At 39.4% G+C, this 14,611-nt stretch overlaps 1 protein-coding gene across 2 annotated transcripts in view; it reads left to right on the forward strand.

Annotated features, from left to right (window-relative positions):
• pigk (phosphatidylinositol glycan anchor biosynthesis, class K) overlaps window positions 1-13,161 on the forward strand; it is a 35,577-nt gene extending 22,416 nt beyond the window's left edge. The window contains exons 10-11 of one of the 2 annotated variants that reach the window (XM_007250667.3): window positions 2,361-2,436; window positions 11,783-13,161. In XM_007250667.3, the coding sequence (XP_007250729.2) occupies window positions 2,361-2,436; window positions 11,783-11,899 (193 nt within the window). In that variant the 3' untranslated portion in view covers window positions 11,900-13,161. Of the gene's footprint in view, window positions 1-2,000; window positions 2,332-2,360; window positions 2,437-11,782 lie in introns of those variants that run through there. The other variant, XM_049482900.1, reaches the window with a different exon arrangement.
• Window positions 13,162-14,611: the final 1,450 nt, after the last annotated feature.

The raw sequence follows: 14,611 nt of genomic DNA on the forward strand, positions 1-14,611 counted from the left end.
AAACATCTTTTTACTGGTCAGATTATTAGAAACCCCTATCATGTGCTTCCATTCTCTGGCCACTTTATTAGAAACACCTACCATGTGATTTTACTCACTGGCCACTTTATTAGAAACCCCTACCTATGTGCTTCCGCTCTCTGGCCACTTTATTAGAAACACCTACCATGTGCTTTCACTCACTGGCCACTTTATTAGAAACGCCTACCATGTGCTTCCACTCTCTGGCCACTTTATTAGAAACCCTTGCTTTAAACATCTTTTTACTGGTCAGATTATTAGAAACCCCTATCATGTGCTTCCATTCTCTGGCCACTTTATTAGAAACACCTACCATGTGATTTTACTCACTGGCCACTTTATTAGAAACCTTTGCTCTAAATATCTTTTTGTTGGTCAGATTATTAGAAACGCCTACCATGTGCTTCTACTCACTGGCCACTTTATTAGAAACGTCTAATCTTACACTTACACTCCATGGACGGTTTATTAGAAACACCTACTCTTGTGCTTTCACTCTGTGAACTCTGGACATTATTGTCCAGTTTTGTTATAAGAAAACCTCTTTCCTAGCGAACTGTTCGAGTCTGTGCCCCCGCTTTATTCCCCACCCCCCCTTACACACATGTAGCAACACACACACAAACACACACACACACACTTTCCACAAGCACACACACACACACACTGCCATTCTTCATGGAAATGCTCTTACATCTGCTGCTGTTTGTTCAGCTCACATGGAAAAGACGCCTCTGAAATTACCTGCCACTCACCTTCTCTACTCTGTGCGCACGCACACACACACACACACACACACACACACACACACACGTCACTTGATTGCCCCCGTGTGTAATAGTGTTCCTCCAGCGTCTGCAGATGTGTATCACCCTGAAACAGAACCCCATTGAAACGCAGCAGAGCCTCAGAGCTCAGTAAAATAAGCTCATCTATACCGGGGGGATTCCACTGTCTGAGGGTCTCGCACTACAGCACACTGTCCATCACCCCACCCCCCCAACAACACTACCACCCCCTACCACCCTGCCCTGTTTCTCTTTCATTCTCTCAACAACTCGCTCTCTCGCATCCTATCTATCTCTCTCTCGCATCCTCTAAGTCTGTATCTCTCACATCCTCTCTGTCTTTGTCTCTCTCTCTCACATCCTCTCTCTCTCTCTCTTTTGCATCCTCTGGCCTTCTCTCTAGCATCCCCTCTCTCTCACTCTCTCTTTTTCTCTCTTTTACATCCTATCTGTATCTCAATTTCTTTATTGTTCTCTTTTTCTTTCTCACTTTCTCACCCCTTTGCCAAAGCATTGAAAGTTAATAAAGAAAAGTAAAAAAAAATAACAATAAATATAGAAAACATACATGAACATACCTTACATATAAAATGTATTCATATAGATAAACAAATAAATTAAGAAAAAAAGATAAATGAACAAGATATTGTGATTAGACTGTTTAAGCTGATTTCTGTGATAATGTAGAGCTGAGACGTATTTGGCTGATAGTGTTATGGTCTCTGCTTCTTCTCTGAGAATGACTGTGTTTATCTCTGTCTCTCTCTCTTTCTCTCGCTCTCTGTTCTCTATATTTTTCTCTATACTTGGCACCACTTGGTTTGTATAATGTTGTCAGTTTGGTGAGTTACTTTTCCAGGTGTTGTGCCGATTTCTTTCTCCATACCAGTATTTGAGTCCCCGTAGTGTGAGCATAACAGATTACCCTCAGAATCCCCTTTTTCTGATCATACAACAGGGCTAATCTACAGTTAGAGTAGATACAGAAATCACCAGCGGAATCTATGGGTTTTACCCATAATGCTGCTTAACGCACTCTGAATATCTGAACAAATTGAACCAAATTGAAAAGTCTAAAGGTCTAGACCAAACAAGGAAGGTGTGAAAACACCCTCTGGCCTTTTTGTTCTCTTTGTCTTAGTCTGTATCTGTCTGTCTTTCTCTCTCTCTCTGTTGTTCTGGACCTCACAGAGGTTGACTGGTGTCAAGCAGGATTGAAAACATGCCATCGAAGTGAAAAGCCTGTGAAAGGAAGAGGAAGAGGAGTAGGAAGAAGAGGAAGAGCGGATAGAGGAGGAGGAAGAAGAGAGCAGTGCTCTAAAGTGCCAGAGATTGTCCTCTTCCTGCAGTAGCTGCAGTTAAAGCTGCATTTGGTTAAGGGTGTATGCAGTTAGTTTAGAGTAAGGCTGTAATTTAGCTCTTTGTTGTCGTGTTGTTTTGTTTAAGTTTCTCTGTCTGAAAGCCTGGAATCTGCGCAGCCCACGTTCAGGAGGAGATTTGTTGTGTCTGCAACAACAGAATGTAATGGATTTCTCTTTTGTTTCTCCGCAGGTCTGTCAGAAGGGAAGTGAAGAGTGAAGCCCTGTCTTATGTGGACCAATTACCTGTGGCTGAAATCATTCATCAGGTGTGTTTTCAGTTTAAATCCACCACAACGTGTGAATAAAACGTTGTCCATCATTCAGAAACAGATCCTAGAAAAGCCACAGGTTTGAGGTGCAGTGATTTGTGAAAGCTACGGCTGAGGCTGCTGGAAAAGGCAGTAGATGATATACCCTGGTTGATTGAACCTGCTTTTGGGAGTGTAAACCTCAGTGGTGCCGTGACCCGTCCCTCAGTTGGTCTGCTGATGGTCTGCATTAATGATAAAGAATGGGACACTTCCTACCATATCTGGAAAAGTTTGCTGTATCTAGACATTTATATCAATATTGGCAGGCTTTATGTCTCCAGACATGATTGTTGTATGTAAACATTCCTAGCAGTAGGGGTGGGCGATATGGCCCTAAAATAATATCACAATATTTCGTGGTATTTTTGTGATAACGATACTCTTGATGATATAACAAAACACTACTTTTTTTTTTTTTTTTTCAAGAATACACTACTACACAATACTAATAACACACTCCAAATATATTTCCATATTTTCAGTGCTGCAGTAAAACAAATGATACTGGACAGATATATAATCTCTTGTAGATATATAAAGGGAAATAAGAACAGTGTGATTTTTTTTCTTTTGCTAAAAACAGCAAAAAAAAGTCTCACCCTGATGTGATAATTAGGGGTGGGTGATGTGGCACGATATTTTAGGGTTTAATATCGTTCACGATGTTCAAAAATGTTGGCGATATTATCGCGTACGATATGATATGGCACACTACTACCTAGCAGGATTTGTTACTATGCCAAAAAATCTTCAAAATGCCAAATTTACGAAAATAGGGGAAAAAAAATCATAATTTAGCTAATAAATGAGAAAATATTGAGCACAGCAATTATGTTGGTCTGTTTATCATGAAACTTCGTCAGAATGTGAAGAACTCACACATTCACAAATTCACACATATACACACACACACACACACATTGTCAAATATGGCAGATAATGTAAATAATTGCAGCTATTATATTTATATTAGTGATGTCAGTTAAAATACTAAAATATATTTCTATGTTTGGGGGGAGATAAAGCCAACATGCGTTGCTGGAATAAAGGATGTATGATATGCACAATAGGAATAAAAACAGAGGAGCGTGGCTGTGAGCAGTGAACGCTGCACGTACTGCACATTAGTGTGTAAACAGCATGGAGCAGCAGAGACAGCGTTTGTTCATAGCAGTATATTACGTGCTTCTCTGCTAATATATCAGATGAAACTGTGCCTTATCAGCAATTTAGCTTAATTAAAAAGAAGTACAATTGATATCTGGGTCTGATCGAGTCCAGATCATGTTCTCGCCACACCAAAAAAAAAATAATCTGCACATTGGGCGGGGCAGATTGTGGTAAAAGGTTGGGGTCAAACTTAGTGGCGTAATTAATTTAGGTTTAAAACAAAAAACATAACTGATTTTTATTTTATTTTATTTTTTATTTAAATTAATTGTATGCATTAATGCTTTAAGATTGACAGCCCTACTTTAAATAGGAGAACAAATACAGCTAATTCCTCACAGCTAGTACTTAATTGAAATGCTCAGATAGATGGTTCTGCAGGGCGTGATTCATGGAGCTGTGTGGTGTGAAAGCTTCAGAGATTCAGCTGATAGATCCCCATCAAAACCAGCAACTCCACCACCACTACTCTCCCCCAGCCCCCCCAGCAGTTCTTCACAGAGCCGCTGCTGATTGGTCCTCCCTCCCACTGAGCTCAGGACTCTATTACTGACCCCACACCGATGCCATCAAAGCCTTTGATCACCCCCACCATCACCTGAGGAAGAAGAAGAGGGTTAATGGCACATTCTCTCTCTCTCTCTGTCTTCTTTTTGTTTTTTTCCTCCTTCTCTATATATCTTTCTTTCTATTCATCTCCCTCAGCCTCCTGCTCTCTTACCCTCCCATCCATTCCTTCTCATTACAGCAGTGTGTTCAGAAAGCCCTGCACCCGGTGCATCCCGCAGGAGAGAAGCTCGAGATGCTCGAGATGCTCGAGACGAGACACTGCCCTTTCCCTCCCTCTTCTTTTGACTAAGCCGTCACAGCTGTTCACATGTTACAGGAGCGCTTTGAACGGGTTTAAAGTGATAGTCGGTGGGGTCAGATTTGCATGATTCTCTTTATGCTTCTTGTTAGCTTTTCGTAGGTTCTGTGCAACAATAAAGTAGTAAATAAAATAGGAATTTAAAGTATGACCAAAATTTCATTTTAGCTTATCCAGGCCTAATCCAAATTTAGAGGCAGTTTGAGCTCACATAATAACTTGACATGCTTTGAAGCAGTTTGTGTAAAGCTACCGTATTTTTCGCATTATAAGCCACATTATGCGACACTAGTAAGGAAAAGGGGTGCTGCCATAATTCCCTTCTAATTCAGCTGGTCTAGCTGCTGGGTGGGAGGATTTTCTTTAAAAGTCATACGAGTGCTGAATGTTAATCTACACAGATTTTTCTTCTGAAAATGGTTTATTTGGGTGAGTAAAGTGCTTCTGTTTATTTACAGTAAGCTTACATTTCCAGATTTCCACTAAGGGTGGGTGCAGTGGCATTAGCGCTAGTAGCTAACCACTTGCGCTATCGCTAATGCCGCCCGTCAGCACTACACTCAGTGTTCCAGTAAGACAGGGAGATATTAGTTAGCTGTTCGTCCCGCTTGTTTTAACAGGGCAAACACACAGACTACAGTCCTATATACTCACTTCAGAACAAACACGCAAACGAGCTACTGCTTAGCACGGTTGGCGGCTAATGCTAACGCTCCTCCAGCAGTGCTAGCTAGAGTTAGCAGCCTGCTACAGTCCGATATACTCACCTCTAAATGCCGAAAGAGCTAGCGCTTAGCGTATTTGGCGGCTAATGCTTATACTGCTCGGGAAGTAAACTTTACTGCTCCTGAATACCTGACTGGTAAAGTTTAAACATAAGGCGCACTGGAATATAAGATGTACTGATGATTTTTGGGAAAATTAAAGGATTTAAATTGCATCTTATCGTGTGAAAAATACAGTAATTACTGATTAGCTTCTGTTTTTTGTTTGCTACATTACTAACTATGTGTAACTATTACACAAAAGGGAAAAAAAGTACATTTCAGAGTTTAAACTTCTACTTTTCGTTGGCAGATGGAATTTAAAGCATGGCTAAACTATAAGTTTCTCAGTCCCGCGGGGCTTCTCCTTTCAGCCAGTGGTCTGAAGTAACGTTCCAGTTGCTGTATTCGCAGTCTGCTGCCCGCAGAATAAAATGCTGTCATACTGGAGAATTCTGCTCCCCATAGACTCACTGAGGGAGCCATTCTCTGCTAAATTGAATTCTCTCTTTGCACTCGATATAAATTCTAGTGTTGTGTATATACAGCTGAAAGAAAGCCCTTTGTCTGACTCCACAACCCAGAGGTAAGCAGCTGAGGGAGCCGGGATCGCTGTCTAAAGCTTATATTCCTTTTTTCTTTTCTTGCTTTTTTTTTTTTTTAAAGGCACATTATTAGCAGATAATCAAAAGACGGCGCTGAGAAATAGTCTCTGCATCCGTTTTGTGTAGAGATAGCTTGACAAATACAGAGCCTCTCGTCTCAGAAAGGCTCTCTCGCTGTGGGAGACGAGGTTATCCCCCTGCTGAAGACTAATCATACTACTACACCCCCTCTAAGATGTGGGCTTGTTTTGTTTTTTGTTTTATTTTTCCCCTCAACACTCTACTTGATTACTTTCTCGCTCCTTGGGATCACTTTTCTAACCCAAATCCCGTCTCCAGACACCCAGTCATTTGTAACGTCGGCGGCGCTCGGCTCGAAGATAAAGGAAGAAAAAGGAAAGACGTTTGTTTTGCAGACGGCCTTTTTACGCAGGGTACGACTTTTCGCCTACTGTTTTCTCCGGCAAAGCGCAGCTTTCTCTGAATTATTCATCAGAATGTTGGGCTTTTTTCTCTGCTGGCGTTTCGCCTTCAACATGCAGCCGTTTACATCCAGGCAGATTTGTAGACTCGTGAGAGTACTCGAGATCTGAACGTCTCGTAGCTTGACACATTGTAAGCAGCCAAATGTACCAAAAAATGTAGGCTTTTATTCATGGCGAGAGCACTTGAGTATGTACTAGTGCATCTCAAAAAATAAGAATATCATTGAAAAGTTATTTTATTTTAGTTACTTTATCTATTACAGCCAATGAAAACCCCAAAAATCAGGGTCTCAGAAAATTAGAATATTATATAAGACCAATTGGTACTTCTGGCAGTGTGGGCAGTGTGCCAAATCCTGCTGGAAAATGAAATCCGCCTCTCCATAAAAGTTGTCAGAAGAGAGAAGCATTTCTCTTTGGACCAAATGTACATAAAAAAATTAATGTATTAGTTTAATCTCCTTAAAGATTACTCAACACTTGGCTTGGCTGCATTATTTTTCCCCCAGGCTATGTACTAAGATGTTTGGCATGTGCATTCAATATGGACCTCTGCCTCGCTTCGCCTCCAGCCTCGTTATATTACGTAAGCACAGTCTGCAGCGGGAAGAGCTCCCTCTGTTGGTGCACACGGGTGATACAATTTGAGTTCCATATGTTTATCATCAAAGTTAGAGATGGGACCGATCCGATACAATATCGGTATCAGGGCCGATATTGATGTAATTCGATGAATCGGGTATCGGGCGAGTACATGTAAAGTCAGCCGGTATTAGCTATAGCAGCTAATCCACTCTGCTACCTGTCAACATAAAAGTCTCCTGCACAACCAGTGCAAAAAATGCCCTGTATATAATATTTAATGTAGTTAATATTTAACTTTTTTTTTACATTTATTAAAAGTTAAAACATTTTATTTTGAAAGGAAACTATTGTGTATTTGCATATAAAGTGTGTCAAATAAATGACTGGACAATTTATCACTTTCCGTATATTCAGAAAACACCTCCTCTGGTTAATGCTTGAAAATGAAAGCTGGATAAAATGGAATGGATAGAGTGCGGCCAATAAGATTGCAAAAAGCAAACAGATAAAAAATTGTTGGTTTTATGGTTTTAACATCCCATACATCACCAACACCAACCCACTCCTCAGGGGTAATATATTTTCCTCATGATGTACAAATCACCACTTTATACATCAAAATGTTCAATTTAGTCCTAAAACCAAGACCTCCGACTGTATCTACGTGTGGAGTGCTGCTGGTTTGTTTGGTCCAGCTTCAGCGTGCCAGAGAGAATGCTGAATTTTACTTTGAAATGTTTATCTGAACCTTACACCCACTCACACACAGCTGGCACACGTACAGCGTCTTGCACTTTTTCCAGCATCTTATTTGATTTTAAACAGGCATTGTAAAACGTGCCTCTGTGAATTTGAAGAGAAAGTAGTGTAGTAGTGTGTGTGGATGTGTGGAATATTACACACGTGGCATTGCCGATGTGTGTTTAGATTAGGTGGGCGTGTGTTGGGTGTGTATGTTGGTGGGTTTTTGTGTGTTAGTTTGATGTGTGTTGGGTGGATGGTTGTGTGTTGGGTGGATGGTTGTGTGTTGGGTGGATGGTTGTGTGTTGGGTGGGTGTATATGTCGGGTGGGTTTTTGTGTATTGGGTGGGTGTGTATGTTGGTGGGTTTTTGTGTGTTGGTTTGGTGTGTGTGTTGAGTGGATGGTTGTGTGTTGGTGGTTGGTTGGTTGTGTGTTGGGTGGGTGTATATCTCGGGTGGGTGTGTGTTGTGTCAGGGTGTGTTTGTGTGTTGTCTGGGTGAATGGGTGATTGTGTGTGTTTGGTGGATGGTTCTGTGAGTGTATGTTGGGTGAGTGGGTGTGTTTTTGGGTGTGTGTTGGGTTTGTTGAGTGATTGTGTTTGTGTGTTGGGTGTGTGTGTTTGTGGACGTAAACACAAGGTAACCACATGGCCGCCACATGGCTGGGCACGTGCTTGTAAAACAGTGGCAGATATTTCCAGTTTCAGTAGAATTCACGCTTTTAATCCCAGAAAAATGCTCTTATTTACCTTTTAAAATGCTGTTTAAATGCCCAATTAAAGGGCCGATTATAGTTGTTTTGCTGTTGTCCTCGGATTTTGAGTGATCAGCTGACTCTAAAGTTCTGACTCAGCTCTCAGTAGGATGGGTGATTGGGTAGAGTGGGTGGCTTGGACGTGTGTTAAATGGGCGTCTCTTGAGTGGGTGTGTGTTGAGTGGGTGGGTTGGTTGTGTTTTGGGTTAGTGGGTGGTGTGATTTTTAAAAGTTCAGCACAGCAAAAATAAACCTGTTGTGTAAAATACAGTGAACAAGAGGAAAACCTAAACATTTCTGAGATGCGAGTCAAGCTTTGAGTCTATAGTACAAGAGTCTGTGTCAAGTCTTGGCCTTTAGTCTATGTTGAGTTAAGTTTATAGTCCTTATAACTCCAGTCCAAGACTCTTCATTTTCAATCTTAAAGATGCAGCAATGAGTCTTGAATCTCTTTTTATTCAATAGCAAGTTGGAGTCAAGTCTTTACTCCCAGAGATTCAAGTTTTGGTCAAGTCTCCAGTCATAAGGATCTGGAGCTTCAGTCTGACTCTAGAGTTGAGTCTTAAGTCTAGAGATCAAGTCTGAATAAGTTCTTGTGTCTCTGGAACAGCAGTATAATAAATCAAATCTGGAGTCTTAAGTCTTGAGAGATGCTGAGAGATAGCAGAGTTCTCCTTTTTGAACCATCTGGAGTCTGGTGATTGTCTTTGGCCCGTCGCTCTGCTGCTCATGTCCGGTGAAGGCTGGGAGGAAGACGGCTGGAAGCTGTAGGTGGGTTCAGTCAGTAATTATCTCTCGTATGTAATTTCCCTATCCGCAATCTCGCCCAGATCAAAGCCCTGTCTGACAGCAGTGTGCATGGACCTCCAGCGCTGCGTGATGTGGTTTCCATGGTGATGAGAGATCCTCTTCCCATTATAATGGCTGCTGCTGCTGTCTTGAGCTGCTGGAGTGAGCGTGACCGTGATCACCAGGTCTACTCGCAGCTTACCCAAATGTCAGGTGTGCCTGGCAGCGGGTCACAAGTTCAGCTCTGCTCTTCAGCTAATCCCTGGAGGTGAAGTGAGGATTTGAAATCTTCATCTCAGTCGACAGAAAACATTGTTAAAAGCGGTTTAGTTAAAAATCTGATGGGCAGATGCTCTTTTTTGTTTCTTTTTACAAGTTTTATTTAGTTTAATTAAGCAAATTAGTCCAACCACTGACGAGGTCTCACCCTATCACTCACAATGCTCCAGACACCAGGAGGGTGTGGACAAGTGCAGGCCTCCTCCCATACTTTTAAAGTCAGCCAACACTATCCAGGCACCGCTTTTTAATCTGCCATCATTGCAGCATCACAAGGCAGCAAAAACAAACTTCGAGGAGGGTGACGAATCCTGTAATGATAGAAAAATATAACATGCACAGATCAAAATGTACAAAATGGCATGTGCTAATTCTCTTAATAAATCATGGCTGTGGTTGAAGCATTTGTTGATCATTTACTTGCAAGATCGCAATGAACGTCTGACTGTTGATGTCTGTCTAGGTTGTATTCAGTCAGTGGTGCACCTGTGTTTCTATTGCCAAGATATTTCCAGACCACCACTCTCATCAGAAGCCTATGGAAGCTAAGCTAAGCTAAGCATAGACAGTTCTAGCCATAAGACTATATTACGCTACTGATATAAAGATAAAATTATAGTGTAATAAAACAATTATGCCTACAGTTATGAATATAAATGTTTAAAATATATATATATTTAAAGTAATTATAAAAATAATTTAAAAACTGTAACATATTATAATGTTAAGATAAAAGTAAAAATGTTTGAGGTTATGTCCAAATTTTGTTCGACTAATTTTATTGAAGTAATTACTTTCAGACATGTTTACAAAAAAAATCTATCCCAACAAATTAACAAAATTAATGTACAAGTGCAAATTGCAAATGCAATGTAATGCACCCCGTAATTTTCTGACAGAATCTATATTTAATATGGAATCATTGTTCAGCCCTATTTCCTTATGTAGCTTTTTTTTAATCACTGTTTTTTGCACCCAAAAATTATGCAAATATAGCTTATTGGTCAGCCTGTCAACAGGTTGCCTTTACGGCCAGTTCTTTTTTTTTTGCCTCTCAACTCCTCAAACAGAGTCCAGAGACTTTTTCATATTAAATTTTTGTATCTAAAACCATTTTTATACAGCATTCTGCACGTGTCCCCACGTCGACTAACAGCTATGCCCCCCGAAACGTTGCTTTGCTGTTTTGGGATAATGAAGATCTTGCTCTTTAAAGGATGCTGCCGGTCACCTGCAGTCTATACCCGTGCCTTTTAAAGCGTCCTCGCTGTAATGTAATTGGAAAAGTTATGGGGACTTTTCCTTTTTAGAGGTTAAACCCATCTCTGTAGAATATTCGGACCGCATTAGCATATAAATGCACTTCTGGTGATGCATGTTTAATAGAGGACAATTTAAAAGTATAATATCCGTACACAAAGTGATGATGTGGCTGTAAATGGGCAAACACCGGCTGGGGAAAGTGTCTCTTTATTTCTTTCATTATTTATTCATTCATCCGTCCGTCGCTGCATCCCTCCCTGATTTCTTTTCCCTTCATTCTTATGGAATTCTGTTTTTATATTGATATTATGTATTTTATTCCTACTACAGCTTTTGTTGACCCTTATTTGGTTTTCCCTCTATTGTAATTCCTTTCTTTTATGATTTTCACTTCAAATATTTTATTTAAAATAATTTCATTTATTTATTTTAAATTTTGAAATGTATTTACTCTTCATTTTTGTTGTACTATATTTTAATACAACAATTTTACACTTGCTTACACTATCCTAATGCACTAATGTTCCTTTTACAATTTTTAATTCCTTTTTATATTTAGTATCAAATATTTAGATTTATCCCCCCTTTTTCTCTTTATTTTTTATGTTTTTTACCATTTCTATTTATTTACATATATGTAGATTTAAAAATATGTATTTTTTAAACTGTATGTAAGCAATGCAAATGTAAAAAAAAAACATAGAATGTATTTATATTTAACGCAGTATTACATAGCATTTTACCCAATTTTTTTGTTATTGGGATTGTATTTTTTTTTTCTTTTTTTTTTTCTTTTTTTTATCTTTTCTTTCCTTCTTCTCCTCCACCTTCATCTTCCCTTATTTTTTCCTTTTTCTTTTTTTTCCTTTTTCAAATTCCTCCTTTAGCGCCACTCTCTTTTACCTCATGTCTTTAAATTGGTGTTCATCACTCTGTATGATATTTACTAAATCCTGCTCTCTCTTTCTTCTTCATTCTTCTCTTCTGTCGCACCTCAGAAACCCAAGCAGAAGGACTGGCACCCTCCGGACGGCTTTATCCTGGGCCTGTGGACCCTCATCCTGCTGGTGTTCTTCAAAACCTACGGCATCAAACACCTCAAACACATCTTCTGAGGGGCTCAGCAGCCGGACCACCTTCCTGGAATGCTCGAGCAGCTCTCTCTCTCTCTGCTTGGTGCTCATAAATTATTATTTCTATTTGCCTGCCTGGTGAAAGTTTCATCGTCAGCGCTCGTTCTTTTCAGAAAGTGACCTAGACTGAAGGCCGGCGCTGAAAAGCGGCACCACTGACTGCTGGCTTTCAGAGCTGCTTTGTTGACCCTGTGCTCACAGGCTGTGATCTGGGCATTTTCTTTTTCTTATTTCTTTTTTCTCCTCCGGTTATTCTACTCTTTTTATATACAGCAGCCAAGGACGAATCCCAATCGCTACGATTAGACTCAAAACTGCAAAACTCTCCTGTTGTCTCTCACAGCACTTTTCGTGGATGTGAAACCAGCATCGCTCTTGTTCAAAACCTAATTTTGAACTGTTCGCTGTGTTTCCACCAACAAAAGTAGGTTCCGGAACAAGAAATGTTCAGTTGAATCGGGAACTCGAGCCTCGAGCGGTTCTGATACATCGGCTCACAGATGCAGACTTGTGGTGATCCACATCACCCTAGAAGCAATGAGGGGGAAAGAGCGCCATCTACCCACACAGAGAGAGCAAGACCAATTGTGCTCTCTCAGGGCTCCAGCAGATGGTGGCAAGCTGCATGACTGGGATTTGAACCAGCAATCTCTCCCAATCATTGGGTGTGCCCCACTGTACCATCTCCCTTTTATCCCTCAGTCCTCAGTTCTAACCAAATCTATTCTTTATCTTTTGTAAATATGGTTCATTCTACTTTAAATCATTTACTCTAATGATTTTTGAATGAATTTTGTATTCAAAGCTACTGAGTTTAACTCTAATGCACTGAATTAAGGTTTATAAGTGTGTTTATTAGGTTTGCTTGAATGTACATTTTACTGTATGCTTGAAGGAATGCGTATGAATCAGTAACACTGCAAAAAAAAATAAAAAATAAAAATAAAAAAGACCAATTGTGCTCTCTCAGGGCTCTGGCAGCTGATGGCAAGCTGCAAATAGTTTTTTTTTTTTTTTTGTATAATGTAACATTATAATAACAATGCATTATTTGTCCACAGTAGATGCACACCTTCAGCTTGTCTTCAGCTAAATATCTAATAATATAATTTAAATAAAACTTAAAGTATCCATTCAAAAAATTCTCATTCACTGAAAATTAATTGGCGTTTTTTGTCCACATATTGCCTTTGTAATGGTTCATGTTCCAACAACAGAATAAATGAATAAATGAATTAAATCACGTTTGTTTGTGAAAAAATTTAATGACCTTAAGGGCGGAGCTAAACTGCTGTAGGCTGATTTTTTTTTTTATTTCTGCATGTATCCATATAGGGCAGACAGTTCAACATGTTTAATATGTTTAATACTTATTTTAATCAGTCCTTTTTATAGGGCCTAAAATTATACATTTAAACTTGTGACACATCTTAATTATTTACAAAATATTTCTAGTCAAAACAGGCATCAATTACCAATAAAAAATAAAAAGAAAAAACTCATATTTAACAGAGAAAAGCCTCAACAACTGAACTTAATATCAGATGTTTGAGTATTTAGTACATCCATTCCTGACCTTTATCACTGCTCTCTTTTAAAGACCCTCACTTTCAGACCACCTCACCTGTTAAACATGGTGGTGGGAGTATTAGGAGTTTTGTAAGAGTGGAAAAAAATCTTCTGCAGATTTTCAGTTCAGAACATGTTCTGCTCCTCACCCCCCTGATCATCTCGAGCACGTTCGTTCAGTGATGTTGAGGTCCGCCGGTAGTTCTGAGAACAGCAGCAGCAGCTTGTACGTTTTCTTTTTCCTCAGTAAGATCTTCTTGATCAGCTCCACATCCTTTCAGACACGCAGCACTGAGTTGTGTGCTCACTGTGGAAGGATGAAACGTTTCATAGATCTGCAGATGTTTTCAGATCTGAAGTGAGAGTGGAGCTAGCTCTGGAAGATAAAAGTGATGTTTATCTGATGGGAGCAGGTGGGGTGATCTACTAGGTGTTACATGAGGTTGGTAAGGTTTCTTTTTCCATGTCTGTTTCTTTGAAATGTCTCCTTCTAAGGATATAATGTATATATTGTATCTAATCTCATCAGAACAAAATCTGTTCATAGTTGGATTACTGCAATTATGTCATTATATATGCAAGTAGTCTTGTAATCTGATTTAAGGAGATCTGAATTTTAGCTCAGAAATTGTATTTCTCAGTACATTAAGGCTCTGAATCGAAGTATTTTCAGATTTCTTAATCTGTGCATAAGTAAAAACAGACCCTGGTACCAGAAATAAGTGAACAGCGTTTAACACACCACCTGCAATAAACATAGGGTTTGAAATAATCTACATTTTACGCCATTTTTTATGTCTTATTCTGTAAATTTATTGGCTGATTGCAAAGCAAAAGTCTTGATTTTTTGATCTGATTACCCAAGTTTTTGTAATCTGTGTTTGATTGATTGGATTACTGACAAACTTTGATTTTCTGGAGTACTGATTTTCTGCATTATAAAGGGCATGTAAAATAGGGCAAGTAGATAGATATATTGCACACATCGAGTGATCTATTTTAAGCGTTTATTTCTTTTATTGTTGATTATTATGAAGCTTACAGCCAATCAAAACCCAAAAATCAGTGTCTCAGAAAATTAGAATATTTAATATAAGACCAGTTGGTACTTTTGGCAGTGTGCCA

The sequence above is a fragment of the Astyanax mexicanus genome, chromosome 8 (assembly GCF_023375975.1).
Source record: "Astyanax mexicanus isolate ESR-SI-001 chromosome 8, AstMex3_surface, whole genome shotgun sequence".
Taxonomy (NCBI): Eukaryota; Metazoa; Chordata; class Actinopteri; order Characiformes; family Acestrorhamphidae; genus Astyanax; species Astyanax mexicanus.